General features: G+C 41.2%; 1 protein-coding gene across 3 annotated transcripts in view; it reads right to left on the bottom strand.

Annotated features, from left to right (window-relative positions):
* Positions 1-10,250: 10,250 nt before the first annotated feature.
* JADE3 (jade family PHD finger 3) overlaps positions 10,251-16,724 on the bottom strand; it is a 216,927-nt gene continuing 210,453 nt past the window's right edge. For all 3 annotated transcript variants that reach the window (XM_036907443.2, XM_036907444.2, XM_057495297.1), the window contains 2 exons: positions 15,246-15,363; positions 10,251-13,307 (listed from right to left, as the gene is read on the bottom strand). In XM_036907443.2, coding sequence (XP_036763338.1) covers positions 12,394-13,307; positions 15,246-15,363 — 1,032 coding nt within the window. In that variant the 3' untranslated portion in view covers positions 10,251-12,393. The remainder of the gene's footprint in view (positions 13,308-15,245; positions 15,364-16,724) is intronic.

Genomic DNA, 16,724 nt, shown 5'->3' with positions numbered 1-16,724 from the left:
CAAGAATGGACTAACAGTTACCAAAGGGAAAGGGACTGGGGAGGATGGGTGGGAAGGGAGGGATAAGGGGAAAAAGGGGCATTACCATTAGCACAAATGGTGTGGGGGGTGGCACAGGGAGGGCAGTGCAACACAGAGAAGACAAGCAGTGATTCTATAGCATCTTATTACACTTATGGATAGTGACTGTAATGGGGTATGTGGTGGGGACTTGATGATGGGGGGAGTCTAGTAACCATAATGTTGTTCAAGTAATTGTAGATTAATGACACAAAAAAAAAGATAATGAGAGCATGTGAGAATTGTGAAAGCAACTTCCTTATGTTGTGGCAATACTCCAGAAAGTGACGTTCACCGAAAGGTGGCTCTGCAAATGGTTTCCAAGTTCAGATAACTTGCTGTAGCTGAGTATAGCTTAATCAGCCCAGTTACATCCTTCCAGTTTATGACCTGACTTCAATTCAGGTAGAATAAACAAAATGGAGAAAATGGAGAGGGAGGAGTGAAGGGAGGGGAAGGAAATCTAAAGCTTGGGGTGTCCAGGCCTTGAGGCTGGAATGCTTGCACCCCAACCCCTGACAAGATGAGAAATGAAGGACGTTCTGAGAGCTCATCTAGATGGTAAAAGCATTTAGGGGGCATCAGGTCAAAGAACTAAGTTGTCAGTGACTGGATAGGGCAGGGAACACCAGTGTGGGCCTTGAGCCTCCTCCACCTCCACTCATTTCAGGTATAACTATCCTCATGGCTTCAGGTCATGTACTTTTTTCCAATCCACCAAGTAAAATGAATTGAATTAACAGGAGCATCCTTTAACAGTGTTGAACTTAGTGTCAAAGAGCTCCCTGCATAGGAGTGACAGCCTCATGGTAGGCCTTTATTTATTAACTTAAAGTTTTTTTCTAAAAATCAATCCAGAAATGCTGCTTTCCATAAAACTTGAAAATAGTTTGAAATTAAGGCTGTGAAAATTTAATAAACATTTTTTGCAAGAAGTTTTTTGGAAAATATCATGTGGAAGTTATTCAGTGGTAAATAAGGTTTTACTCCTATCATGTATTTCTTTGATTCTCAAAGGTCAGGAAGCATGCTGAGGATTGTAAAGTCCTTAAGGGAAAAAAACCCAGGATGCTGCTTCCTCTGGTTTATTCACTGAATTTAAAAGTTTCAGCACGAAGACAAAGGGTCATCTCCGATTGGAAATACAGATGTTAGTATAAACCAGACGCTTTTGTTGGCTATTTGTAGTTTCAGTTCTTCAACATTTTGTTCTTAATGATCTGAATCAAAATAGTTACCCATTATTAAGAGAGAGAGATGGGGGGGAGGGGCGGAAGATGGCGGCGTGAGTAGAGCAGCGGAAATCTCCTCCCAAAACAACATGTATCTATGAAAACATAACAAAGACAACCCTTCCTAGAATAAAGACCAGAGGACACAGGACAATATCCAGACCACATCCGCACCTGAGAGAACCCAGAAACTCGCGAAGTGGGTAAGATACAAGCCCCGGCCCCGCGGGAGCCGAGCGCCCCTCCCCCCAGCTCCCGGCGGGAGAAGATTAGGCAGAGCGGGAGGGAGACGGAGCCCAGGACTGCCGAGCACCCAGCCCCAGCCATCCGGTCCAGAGTGCAGGGCCCTGGATACTGGGAAAATAGGGCAGCAAGAACAGTGAGCGGGCACTGGAGGCCGGGTGTCAGAGAACATAAGAAAAGCGCGCGACCATTTTTTTTTTTTTGCTTTTTTGCTGTTTTGTTTTGGCGAGTGCTTTTTGGAAGTCTTAAAGGGATAGGGACCCCAGTACTAGGGAAACAGGGCAGAAAGACCGGTGAGCAGAGGCCTGAAGCTGGCACCGGAGAATAAAGAAAAACGAACGACCACCTTTTTTTTTTGTTTTTTAATTAAAAACTTCTTTTTTTTTTTTTAATTTAAAAATTTTTTTCTTTTTTTTTTTTTTTTGGTGGTCATTGTTTTGTTTTGGCGGGTGCTTTTTGGAAGTCTTAAAGGGGCAGGGCGGGTCACTTAATCCAGAGGTAGGGAATCCGGGGATCTCTGGGCACCCTAACCCCTGGGCTGCAGGGAGCAGTGAGGCCCCTTACGGAGATAAATAGCCTCCCAGCAGCTCCTGCTCCAATGCGACTCCACCATTTTGGAGTAGCTGCCCGAGCCAGGCCACGCCCACAGCAACAGCGGAGATTAACTCCATAGCAACCGGGCAGGAAGCAGAAACCCTGTCTGCGCGCAGCTGCGAAACACAAGCCACAAGAGGTCGCTGTTCTCCCAGGAGAGGAGGGCTACAAACCAACAAGAAAGGAAGTCCTTCCAGCTGTCACTCGTCCTAGTTCTGCAGACTACTCCTACCACCATGAAAAGGCAAAGCTACAGGCAGACAAAGATCACAGAGACAACACCAGAGAAGGAGACAGACCTAACCAGTCTTCCTGAAAAAGAATTCAAAATAAGAATCATAAACATGCTGACAGAGATGCAGAGAAATACGCAAGAGAAATGGGATGAAGTCCGGAAGGAGATCACAGATGCCAGAAAGGAGATCGCAGAAATGAAACAAACTCTGGAAGGGTTTATAAGCAGAATGGATAGAATGCAAGAGGCCATTGATGGAATTGAAATCAGAGAACAGGAACGCATAGAAGCTGACATAGAGAGAGACAAAAGGATCTCCAGGAATGAAACAATATTAAGAGAACTGTGTGACCAATCCAAAAGGAACAATATCCGTATTATAGGGGTCCCAGAAGAAGAAGAGAGAGGAAAAGAGATGGAAAGTATCTTAGAAGAAATAATTGCTGAAAACTTCCCCACACTGGGGGAGGAAGTAATCGAACAGACCATGGAAATACACAGAACCCCCAACAAAAAGGATCCAAGGACAACACCAAGACACATAATAATTAAAATGGCAAAGATCAAGGACAAGGAAAGAGTGTTAAAGGCAGCTAGAGAGAAAAAGGTCACCTATAAAGGAAAACCCATCAGGCTAACGTCAGATTTCTCAACAGAAACCCTACAGGCCAGAAGAGAATGGCATGATATATTTAATACAATGAAACAGAAGGGCCTTGAACCAAGGATACTGTATCCAGCACGACTATCATTCAAATATGATGGTGGGATTAAACAATTCCCAGACAAGCAAAAGCTGAGGGAATTTGCTTTCCACAAACCACCTCTACAGAACATTTTACAGGGACTGCTCTAGATGGGAGCACTCCTAGAAAGAGCACAGCACAAAACACCCAACATATGAAGAATCGAGGAGGAGGAACAAGAAGGGAGAGAAGAAAAGAATCTCCAGACAGTGTATATAACAGCTCAATAAGCGAGCTAAGTTAGGCAGTAAGATACTAAAGAGGCTAACCTTGAACCTTTGGTAACCACGAATTTAAAGCCTGCAATGGCAATAAGTACATATCTTTCAATAGTCACCCTAAATGTTAATGGGTTGAATGCACCAATCAAAAGACACAGAGTAACAGAATGGATAAAAAAGCAAGACCCATCTATATGCTGCTTACAAGAAACTCACCTCAAACCCAAAGACATGCACAGACTAAAAGTCAAGGGATGGAAAAATATATTTCAACCAAACAACAGTGAGAAGAAAGCAGGGGTTGCAGTACTAATATCAGACAAAATAGACTTCAAAACAAAGAAAGTAACAAGAGATAAAGAAGGACACTACATAATGATAAAGGGCTCAGTCAAACAAGAGGATATAACCATTCTAAATATATATGCACCCAACACAGGAGCACCAGCATATGTGAAACAAATACTAACAGAACTAAAGGGGGATATAGACTGCAATGCATTCATTCTAGGAGACTTCAACACACCACTCACCCCAAAGGATAGATCCACCGGGCAGAAAATAAGTAAGGACACGGAAGCACTGAACAACACAGTAGAGCAGATGGACCTAATAGACATCTATAAAACTCTACATCCAAAAGCAGCGGGATATACATTCTTCTCAAGTGCACATGGAACATTCTCCAGAATAGACCACATACTAGGCCACAAAAAGAGCCTCACAAAATTCCAAAAGATTGAAATCCTACCAACCAACTTTTCAGACCACAAAGGCATAAAACTAGAAATAAACTGTACAAAGAAAGCAAAGAGGCTCACAAACACATGGAGGCTTAACAACACGCTCCTAAATAATCAATGGATCAATGACCAAATCAAAATGGAGATCCAGCAATATATGGAAACAAATGACAACAACAACACTAAGCCCCAACTACTGTGGGACACAGCAAAAGCAGTCTTAAGAGGAAAGTATATAGCAATCCAAGCATTTTTAAAAAAGGAAGAGCAATCCCAAATGAATATTCTAATGTCACAATTATCGAAATTGGAAAAAGAAGAACAGATGAGGCCTAAGGTCAGCAGAAGGAGGGACATAATAAAGATCAGAGAAGAAATAAATAAAATTGAGAAGAATAAAACAATAGCAAAAATCAATGAAACCAAGAGCTGGTTCTTTGAGAAAATAAACAAAATAGATAAGCCTCTAGCCAGACTTATTAAGAAGAAAAGAGAGTCAACACAAATCAACAGTATCAGAAACGAGAAAGGAAAAATCACGACGGACCCCACGGAAATGCAAAGAATTATTGCAGACTATTATGAAAACCTATATGCTAACAAGCTGGGAAACCTAGGATAAATGGACAACTTCCTAGAAAAATACAACCTTCCAAGATTGACCCAGGAAGAAACAGAAAATCTAAACAGACCAATTACCAGCAACGAAATTGAAGCAGTAATCAAAAAACTACCAAAGAACAAAACCCCCGGGCCAGATGGATTTACCTTGGAATTTTATCAGACATACAGGGAAGACATAATACCCATTCTCCTTAAAGTTTTCCAAAAAATAGAGGAGGAGGGGATACTCCCAAACTCATTCTATGAAGCTAACATCACCCTAATACCAAAACCAGGCAAAGACCCCACCAAAAAAGAAAACTACAGACCAATATCCCTGATGAACGTAGATGCAAAAATACTCAACAAAATATTAGCAAACCGAATTCAAAAATACATCAAAAGGATCATACACCATGACCAAGTGGGATTCATCCCAGGGATGCAAGGATGGTACAACATTCGAACGTCCATCAACATCATCCACCACATCAACAAAAAGAAAGACAAAAACCACATGATCATCTCCATAGATGCTGAAAAAGCATTTGACAAAGTTCAACATCCATTCATGATAAAAACTCTCAGCAAAATGGGAATAGAGGGCAAGTACCTCAACATAATAAAGGCCATCTATGATAAACCCACAGCCAACATTATATTGAACAGCAAGAAGCTGAAAGCATTTCCTCTGAGATCGGGAACTAGACAGGGATGCCCACTCTCCCCACTGTTATTTAACATAGTACTGGAGGTCCTAGCCATGGCAATCAGACAAAACAAAGAAATACAAGGAATCCAGATTGGTAAAGAAGAAGTTAAACTGTCACTATTTGCAGATGACATGATACTGTACATAAAAAACCCTAAAGACTCCACCCCAAAACTACTAGAACTGATATCGGAATACAGCAAAGTTGCAGGATACAAAATCAACACACAGAAATCTGTGGCTTTTCTATATACTAACAATGAGCCAACAGAAAGAGAAATCAGGAAAACAACTCCATTCACAATTGCATCAAAAAAAATAAAATACCTAGGAATAAACCTAACCAAAGAAGTGAAAGACTTATACTCTGAAAACTACAACTCACTCTTAAGAGAAATTAAAGGGGACACTAACAGATGGAAACTCATCCCATGCTCGTGGCTAGGAAGAATTAATATCGTCAAAATGGCCATCCTGCCCAAAGCAATATACAGATTTGATGCAATCCCTATGAAACTACCAGCAACATTCTTCAATGAACTGGAACAAATAATTCAAAAATTCATATGGAAACACCAAAGACCCCGAATAGCCAAAGCAATCCTGAGAAAGAAGAATAAAGTAGGGGGGATCTCACTCCCCAACTTCAAGCTCTACTATAAAGCCATAGTAATCAAGACAATTTGGTACTGGCACAAGAGCAGAGCCACAGACCAATGGAACAGACTAGAGAATCCAGACATTAACCCAGACATATATGGTCAATTAATATTTGATAAAGGAGCCATAGACATACAATGGGGAAATGACAGTCTCTTCAACAGGTGGTGCTGGCAAAACTGGACAGCTACATGTAGGAGAATGAAACTGGACCATTGTCTAACCCCATATACAAAAGTAAACTCAAAATGGATCAAAGACCTGAATGTAAGTCATGAAACCATTAAACTCTTGGAAGAAAACATAGGCAAAAACCTCTTAGACATAAACATGAGTGACCTCTTCTTGAACATATCTCCCCGGGCAAGGAAAACAACAGCAAAAATGAGTAAGTGGGACTATATTAAGCTGAAAAGCTTCTGTACAGCAAAAGACACCATCAATAGAACAAAAAGGATCCCTACAGTATGGGAGAATATATTTGAAAATGACACATCCGATAAAGGCTTGACATCCAGAATATATAAAGAGCTCACACGCCTCAACAAACAAAAAACAAATAACCCAATTAAAAAATGGGCAGAGGAACTGAACAGACAGTTCTCCAAAAAAGAAATACAGATGGCCAACAGACACATGAAAAGATGCTCCACATCGCTAATTATCAGAGAAATGCAAATTAAAACTACAATGAGGTATCACCTCACACCAGTAAGGACGGCTGCCATCCAAAAGACAAACAACAACAAATGTTGGCGAGGCTGTGGAGAAAGGGGAACCCTCCTACACTGCTGTTGGGAATGTAAGTTAGTTCAACCATTGTGGAAAGCAGTATAGAGGTACACCAAAATGCTCAAAACAGACTTACCATTTGACCCAGGAATTCCACTCCTAGGAATTTACCCTAAGAACACAGCAATCAAGTTTGAGAAAGACAGATGCACCCCTATGTTTATCGCAGCACTATTTACAATAGCCAAGAATTGGAAGCAACCTAAATGTCCATTGATAGATGAATGGATAAAGAAGATGTGGTACATATACACAATGGAATACTACTCAGCCATAAGAAAAGGGCAAATCCAATCATTTGCAGCAACATGGATGGAGCTGGAGGGTATTATGCTCAGTGAAACAAGCCAAGCGGAGAAAGAGAAATACCAAATGATTTCACTTATCTGTGGAATATAAGAACAAAGGAAAAACTGAAGGAACAAAACAGCACCAGAATCACAGAACTCAAGAATGGACTAACAGGTACCAAAGGGAAAGGGACTGGGGAGGATGGGTGGGTAGGGAGGGATAAGGGGGGGGAGAAGTAGGGGGGTATTAAGATTAGCATGCATGGGGGGGTAGGAGAAAAGGGAGGGCTGTACAACACAGAGAAGGCAAGTAGTGATTCTACAACATTTTGCTATGCTGATGGACAGTGACTGTAAAGGGGTTTATAGGGGAGACCTGGTATAGGGGATAGCCTAGTAAACATAATATTCGTCATGTAAGTGTAGATTAGTGATACCAAAAAAAAAAAAAAGGGCAGTTCCTGTGTGGTAACCTCCAATGAGTTCTACACAAGGGTATAAAGGGCATATAAAAGTGTAGGCAAAGGGTCTGTTTGCGTCTATACAGAAGATCAAAGCCTAATTGGGCTATCCTGAAAATGAACTAAGATACGATATGAAAGAGAACTTCCAACATCAGCACTCTCTGGAAGACTCATGCCAGAAGATGATCATCAAAAAACCCCAACAAAGGTCCACGCACTGCTACAGCTGTAGATGCACTCATCCCACCAGCTCCTGGACTTGCCATGGGAATGAAGGAGATATCTAAGCTGGCCTGTGCATACAGTAAAACAACAAATTTGACTGGATCTATACTGTTGGAACTCAACCAAGAATTTGGAGAAGTGCAAATTGTAGCGCTCCAAAATCTTACAACTACAGACTATTTACTGTTAAAAGAACATAAGGGATGTGAACATTCCCCAGGAATGGGTTGTTTTAATTTGTCTGATTTCTCTCAGACTGTTCAAGTTCAGTTGGACAATATCCACCATATCATAGATAAGTTTTCACAAATGCCTAAGGTGCCTAACTGGTTTTCTTGGTTTCACTGGAGATGGCTGGTAATTACAGGAATGCTTTGGTTATGTAACTATACTCCTATTATGTTAATGTGTGTGCGCAATTTAAGTAGTAGCTTAAAACCTATACATGCTGAAGTTACTCTACAAGAAGATATGTCAAAGAAATAATCAATCTTCCCATGTTTTCTTCCGCCTGCTACTTCTATAGCTTTTCTTCTTCCTTCCTAATTACAACCCTTAAATAGAATTCGTGCCTCATATCAAATTTACCGAGTATCATAATTCTTCCAAGTGGTAAAGATACCTCAAGACAAATGCTGGGCATAGAAGCCACAGGGCATAAATATGCAAAGAAGTGAAAAGTTAAACTTTTCAAACAGTAAGGCTTCTCTCTCACTTACCAACTTTACATTTCCCTGTATGGCCCCGGAAGATGACTGGTTAGCCAGAGACGGGTAAGATTCCTCAAGGGAGGAACAACCTAAGACAGGCACAGTCGCAGGGGGGCCATCAGGTGAGAAATTGGGGATCAACAGAGGTGAGGCTTAGAACCTCACCCCCCCTGTTCTGAGAGAAATCTTCTGCATACGTGGATGTTTTATTGCCCTTGTCTAGCTTGGATTAACACATAGTCTACAGGCACACACCTGATCATCTACATGTGCTCTCTTACAACACTAAACTATGTTTTCTACCTTTATCTTGTATCTACCTACCACTTCAGCATTTTATTAAAAATAATAATAATAAAGAGAGAAATGTGGTATCCACATATAAATCAAGTATAAAAACCAAATGAGTATTCATATTTGAACTGACTGTTTATAGTTCATAATGCATGAGCAAGACTGGAAGTTTCTGTGATGACTGCCCTTGTACTGTTCACTATGTAACTTATTCATTATGGAAGAATTTGTTCTCCATGTAAGAACTTGTTTGTTATGCCTCAGAAGATTGGAGACTGACGAAAATTAGGCTTGGGGTGTATTAATGATTGTGCATTGAGCATTGACTCCCCTATACAGAATTTTATTGTCGTTAACAACCATTTGATCAATAAATATGAGAGATGCCCTCACAAAAAAAAAAAAAAAAGGACAGACTTCCAATGGTAAAATAAATAAGTAACCGGGATGTAATGTATAGCATAAGGAATATAGTCAAGTTATTGTAACAGCTTGGTAGGGTGATAGCTGGAACCTAGAATTATGTATATAAATGTTTTAATCACTGTGTTGTACACTTGAAACTCATGTAATGTAATACTGTGCGTCAACTACCCTTCAATAAAAAATAATTATTAAAAAAAAAAAAAAAAAAGAGAGAGATGGGGACAGGGAGGAGGAGGGAGAAGACAAGGAGGAAAGGGGAGGAAGGGGGAGAGAAACAACTTTATCTTGTTTTGTACCCCCAGAAACAGAAGTGACTGAAGGAAAAAGGCAATGTATTGGGCTCAAGTAAATGAAAAGCCTTAGTGTAGTTCCAGAGGGCCCAGGGCTCAAATATCAGGACTCAGTGGATCTCCCTTCTTGGGTATAGATTATGATTTTTTGGTTTCATTCTCAGGTGCAATAGGCAGCTTAAACCTTTTCAGACACTACACCTTATCTTTTAACCATCTGCACTATTCATTTGCCCAACAGCCTTTAGCAAGTACATTTCTCAAACAAAGAATAACATTAGCCCTCAAAGTCTCCCCATGACACTACATAACCTTTAAAACATTAATATACTGACATGACTCCAAACAGAATGAATATTGTAAAGAATGTGTATATAAGTGATGCCTGATCTGAGCCTTCTGAACTTTGAGACACAGATAGAATCCATTTCTCTGATGATTTTTAATGATGATCCTAAGTTTTTGTCTTATCAGTCTGATGAAATCATGATTTCTGGGTGAAGTCCAAATGCCTAGAGTTCTCTTTGGTCACTGGTTTTGACGTGGATCATGAATCTTGCTTCTCAATGTTCAATTCCTCCCTCTTCCTTCCTTTCCCTCCACCATCCATTTTGTTTAATAAGTAAGATTTTTTAAATATAAAAGGAGCTCACTTGAGATTTTCTAAAACCCATATTCCAAAATAAAAAAATACCACACTGACAGTAGTCTGCAATTTTCATAATTTAATGAAAAAGTATTGGTAAAAAGGTAACATTTGAAAAACGACGGAGTTTATCTTGGAAAACTGGACTATTTAAGACAAAATGAAAACAAATTAACAAAGAAGGTGAAGAGGTAATACTTCAAACAACAGCAAAATGTAGCAAATACATTTTGGGGCAATTGAAATTTGCACAACTGAAGGTTCCTTCATTTAGTTAGGAAAATCCTGTAAAAATATTACAACTATATTTCCCTGACTGAACTTATTTTAGTTAATACTCTTCCAGTGGCATTACATATGGAATTTGGCTGAAGCACTTTTTCAATTTTTGCTTTTCCTCTCACTCACTTGGAAATGAAAGGCATGAAGGGACACAGGCTACTGTACTAGCCTCTAACAGAAGGAGTTTATCACAGAGCTCCACTATAATGTCATTACTATTAAGGTGTCAGTCTCTACTCCAGAAGAACTGAAAAAAAAAAAAAGCACAGACACCTAGTGCATAAATAGGGGAAATTCTCTTCCTCATTTGTATAATTCATAGCCTTTTACATTTAACAAAAATCAGGACAACTAGCGCACATGCTATGGCATGTTCACATACGTACATAGGCATCAAAGAAACTTTTTGAAGGTGTATCCAAGGGGAGGCAAAATACAGAAGTTTTCAGAAAAGGAAGAAAAGAAAAAAGCAAAGAAACACATTAGCAAGGCTACAAGAACAAAAGCAGCGGAGGGGAAAACCGCTGAGTTCCCCTTATTGATGGGGAGGAGAGAGGCTGCTGCCCTTGCTGACTGGTGCTACAAGCAGCTGGGCTGTGTCACCAGTAAGCAACTTTAAAAATCTAAAACAGGCTCTTGTCTGAAAATTCCCACTACACTTGCCCAAACTAGAAGAAAGAGAATATTAATTTAAGGCTAAGAAGAAAAGAGAGCAGAGAATTATAGTCGGCTTCACATTTTTAAAACTAACTTTTCCCCTTCTTTAAATGGGAAGTAGACATGTTTTATCCACTCCCCCCAAATGTAATTATTCTCTTCCTCCCAGAGATTAATCAAGGCTGATAGTTTGGGAACAGGGCATAAGAAACTTCTGAAAAACAGCTCCAGCCTTTTGTTTGGGAAATTGCCTTGGATTCAAAGTTGGTACAAAGCTAAATTATATCCATGTGTTAAACACATGCTTTCAAATTGTTTGACAATAAAAATTAAAGCAGGTAAGAATACTTAACCTCTGTGCATTTTACTATATTTTACTTATACTTCAATAAAAATTTTATAAACATTAAAGCAGGTATACAAAACTGTCAGCCAAACTCATTTGAAAACAGTAACACAAAAATCCTGACCTGGTACAGATCTCCCAGAAATGGTCTCACTTTGGGAAAGGCTCTGGGATTCTTTATAACTGCCTAAAGTGAGAGAATCAGAGCATTTTCCTTGGAAGTAGTACTTTTGTACTTTTGTAAACACTATCCACAAGTTAGCCTTTTATGCTTGTTAGCTGGGTGAGAGAGTTATAAGTGTGTCCCTAACAAGCAAGTCTAGGAACAGGCACTGGACACTTAGAAGCATTAGAAGTATTGACTTGGTAAGTTAAGATACTATGAAAGGAACTCAACCTTGTGCAGAGCCAAGAAGAGTAGTGAGTTTGACAATATCTGAGATGTTGGTCCCTGGTTCTTTCCTGAAGATTTCCAGATAACCATGGAGTTAGAAACTTCCGACAGATGAGAGCTCTGGAAGTCACATGCTGTAGCTTCAAAAGATAAGTAGTTTTAGTGTCTGATAATCAATGGTCTCTTGCAAGTTCTTTAACAATGCAAGGACTCTTAATACATATGTGCATCAAAGTGTTAATAGAACTGGAAAGCTGCCCCAAAGAATTTACCGAGCAAATACTCTGGGACCAGCTGTTCTCAATAGCCTCTGGCAAAAAAACTTTCGGACGATCTGCAATTCTTACAATGTGCTTAGAAAAACTAGACTTGAAATGGTTTCCGAAACTGTAAGCCAGTTTATTGTGGAAAATTTTATCCTTTTCACTACAATTCCTCCTAACATATGCTAGAATCCTTTTGGTGTATGGGTTTCCCCCCCATATATGAGGCAAAGAACAAGACTGAGTTCTTCTTATGAGTTTCTAATTACCTTTGCATTGAACTGTGGCTAAGAGGATGTGTCTTGTTTTTACCATGGCAATCCCGTCTAGAGTCATGGGGAGGATTTTCCCTGTTTGAGCTATCCCTCCTTACCCTGGCTTTCTCTTTATTCCTATCACTTTCTGCTTCTGAATCACTAAGCTCCAAATCTGGGCAATACCCATCGTTCTCCTGATATGGAGCTCTCCCTGCAGACCGCCTAACCAGCTGCTTGCCCCAGAGCTGCTCCCTAGGGTTAATATTCTTGGTTGGCTTTGCACAGCACTGCAGGTCTTCTGTGGTTTGCACCCATCTGTTGGTGGCCTCCTTAAAGGATCTGCTGAAGTGTTCCATGGTAGATTTTCTAAAGCTGCCCTGACTGGCCAAGTGGGAGCTAAACATGGATTCCTGCTGGTCACAGAACATCTCGCTTGAGCTGTCTTTTTGGGTGACATCCCCAGACCAGCTGTCTTCTAGACCGTTGGATTTGGGAAACTTGGGATTAGGCTGACTTTTCCCATTCCCAATGGAAGACTGTCCATGTAGGGCAGCCTGAAGGGCCAGAGGCTTTCCCAACGACTGCCCATGATACAACTCCAGAGATGGAGTTTTCCAAGCAGGACTGGGATCCTTGGCTTCACTCCTAAAATGGCTGAGACTGGCCAGCAAATGGTTACTCTTGGTCTCTAATGGCTGTCTCAGGTACGATTTCATTTTCACTTCTAGTGACTCCTGAGGCACCCGTGTGTCCCTTACATCGTGAACAAGGGAGCTGCTGTCAGGCGAAAGGGATCCATGATCAGGCTCTGTGGAGCTGCTTCTGTGGTCTTCCAGGGATGATCTGGGCATTTTTAACTTTAAGGTAATTCTTGGTGGCGGGTAAAACAATGAGTTTTCTAGTGAAGTTGTCAAAGGAAGCCCTGAGATAAAAAAGAAAGATTCATTTTAACAACTGATTTAAATAACAGTGTATATGCTTATGGCAGGGAGAGTTCACATACTCTTCCAAATGTCTAACAAGTACATGTCTCTGATACATATGCATCATGGTATGGCAGCTGGAATGAATTGAACTAGAGGTTGGGGCAGTGAGTGCAGTTAGGTGGAAAACTCAGCAATGCCACTGATGGCTGTGTGACTCCCCACCGCTGCACCTCTGCTCCCCAGTCTGTAAAACAACCATGAAGACTAGTGTGCTGCCTCCCACATCCCTATCTCTGCCCCTTCCATTTCTGAAAAGAATGTCATTAGCAGTTGTTTAAGAGCAGGGTCTCCCTATGTGTGTGTGTGAGCACGTGTGGCTACTTGTACGTCACTTATGATGTGCCTTACATAGACATGTCTGATGCTGCCCTCTAATCTCTCCAGAGCTTTCTAAAGCAAGTTGAATACAAACCCTCAGGGATGTAGTGTAGGTTTTGGTGGCTGAAGAGTGCGTGTGTGTGTGTTTTAGCCTGGCATTAGTAGAAGTGGTAGTAGGTGGTTCCTGTGTATTTTATGTCCTTCACTTAACCTAATTTCCTGACTCTGAACGACCATCAATCATGGAGGTGTGGGGCAGGTTCTGCAGTGGCAAGGCCAGCAGGAAGAATCACAACATTCCTGCCAATGGCCTGCTATGGACTTGGTCTGAGGAGTACTAGCAATCAGTTACCTAGTTATGTCATCCTATACTTGTATTTTGAACAGGTCTTCCTCTCTCTATTATTGTGAGTGCCCTGAAATTTAAAAGCACTACCAAACAGTTCCTCCTTGTGTATGGACTTGGCCTTTGTGCATAACCATCTTACTGTATGGAGCCTTACAAAAATGACCTACATAAGACAACTACTAGGTGTTCCCTCTGGGTCCAGGCTGGATACCACAGCCCCTCTCTCTACCAGGGGCTTCCACCTGCTACCAGTGGGACTGCCTCCCACCACTCAGAAGTCACATGCTCTAGGGGCCAATTTCCCTGGCATGCAGGGGCTCCTCCCTGCTGTCCTTTTGTTTTCCTTGTCTTCTGGCTGAGAGGCCCTACTGCCTCTTGCTAACCATTCTGTTGTGACCTGTGATACTCAAAAATAACCCAGAGTCTTTGATACCCACCCAATGCCTTGTTTCTGGGTGTCTCTCTTGCTCTGTGGCTGGCCTTTGGCTGGAGCTGGATTTTGCACATCCTGCCCAGTGACCCCTGGCTGACCAGGCTCTGCCACCAACCTCTGTGTTAAATGAGGCACACGGAGGTCACAAATGTCACCGAGTATGACTGCCATCCTATCAGCCACGCTCCCTATGCTTAGGGCACTATAATTACGCTCACCCGTCTTTCTCACCAAGTGGACAGTGTACTCTGCAGGCAGCGATTCTATCTTGCTGACTGCTCTATATTCTAGCTTAGTCCTTAGTTCACAGTAGACGTTCAACAAGTATTAGTGAATAAGGGAAGAGACAAGAACCCAGATCTCCTGACTTCTGGCTAAAGGTTTGTTTTGACAGACTACTGCTAAAGATGAGTAACCCTGGAATTAAATGTTTTCTGGAAACTAGGATTAGATCCTATCCTATTGATTTCTAAATTAATTGATGATTTTAGAAATAATTTCATGTCTCCAACTAATGGCCCCTAATATCTGTCTGGGCCTAGATTATCTGCCCTAGACCTGTAACTTGCCCAAATCCATCCTGGGATTTCTTGCTTCATGAATTGACAGTGAAATGGGTCATGTTATAGCAGGACTGGACTAAAGCAAATCAGATATTTGACAAGAATTTTAAGAGATTTTAAAGTGAAACAATTGACAAGAAATGTAAATTTTTAAAACAAGATGTGACCAGAGTCTATATTATTTGTTAGGATGTCTGTAATATAAAGTTACCTGCAGCAATTTCCTGGTTAGTAAGCTGGACTTGCAAACTGAAGATCTGTTCCTGTATTTTGTTGTGTGACAGTTTCAGCTTCTCTCTCCTGCTTATCATGTAGCACAGATTTCGGACCTGAAAGCCCAATCCCCAGCACATAGAGATTTTTGTCACATTTCACAAACCTGACGATTCAAATTTTTTAGCTAAAATTAAGACAACTGAAGTCAGGTGGGGAGGGGGCAGTGAGGAGAGAAGACAGAGTGCCAAAGTTGCATAATGAGAGCCACTCCACAGCAATTCCTGCAGCCTGGTCAGTCGGGAGACCATGGTTCCCTTACCAACCGGCAGCATGAGCAAAATATTCCACAACCACCTCCTGAAGCCTACTCTCCCTTCAGTGCCACGGGCTCGATATTTATCTGCATAGCTAGGCTGGGAAGACCGAATGATGATTTAGCATTTCAGCTTCCTCTTGGATCCCTCAGTAAATAATGGCAATGCTTGATCCAGTACAATTGTCTAATGAGTGCTGGAGCAGCAGGATAAAGGTCAGCTGGGAGACTGAAAGTGGCTTTTCCCTCACACTTGCTGCTCTGCCAAGTCTCCACAGCCACAAGGGTAAAACCCTCCTTTTCTTTGTACCCCCCACCTCGACAAATTACTCAACCTCTCTCTGCCCCAGTTTATTCATCACTGACTAGGGATAGGAATAGTATCTTCTTCATAGGCATGTTAGGATCTAAAATACTTAGAACAGTGCTACCACATAGTAAGTGCTACATATATGTGAGTTAAATTTTTAAAAGAGAGCCAAATCTATTAGTTTCCTTCTAAATTCTGATAGCAGAGAAAAAGATAAGCCATCTCTATACTTATACTCATAAAATTCTCTCGGGTAAGTACAGGGCCTAACTTATCTTTGAACTCCTTTGGTACCTAATTTGGCAGATACCTGATACACATATCATGAATTAAACTGAATTGGCTGGTTCAGAGGCTCTCAACCAGGTGCAATTTTCTCCTGGGGGTATTTGGTAATCTGGAAACATTTTTGGTTGTCCCAGCTGGGTAGATTGGGGGAGGTGCTACTGGCATCTGGTAGGGAGAGGCCAGAGATGCTGCTAGATACCTGCCAGTCCAAATGCCAATAGTGCCAAGTTTGACAAACTCTGACCTAGCATTTTCTTGAACAAAATTCATTCTTTCTTCAACCCACAGTCTTGTGTGTCAATAAAATATAGCCAAGCCAGCTTAGGCTCACCAGTGAATAAAAATTAAGCCAAATGAGAATTTATTTCAGACTTAAGGTTCACAGCACATATGAGTGAGGCCTCTCCAATTCCCTGAATATGCCTGCCAAAATTTAAACAGAGCCCAATGCTTGAGGCCACAATGAAATCAGAAGAAAAGCGAGGACACAGAAGCCTGCACTATGCACGGGCTGACCTTAAACAGAGCCCAATGCTTGAGGCCACAATGAAATCAGAAGAAAA

This window comes from Manis pentadactyla, chromosome X, assembly GCF_030020395.1.
Source record: "Manis pentadactyla isolate mManPen7 chromosome X, mManPen7.hap1, whole genome shotgun sequence".
In the NCBI taxonomy this organism is placed as follows: domain Eukaryota; kingdom Metazoa; phylum Chordata; class Mammalia; order Pholidota; family Manidae; genus Manis; species Manis pentadactyla.
This window is presented reverse-complemented; position numbering and strand designations above follow the sequence as displayed.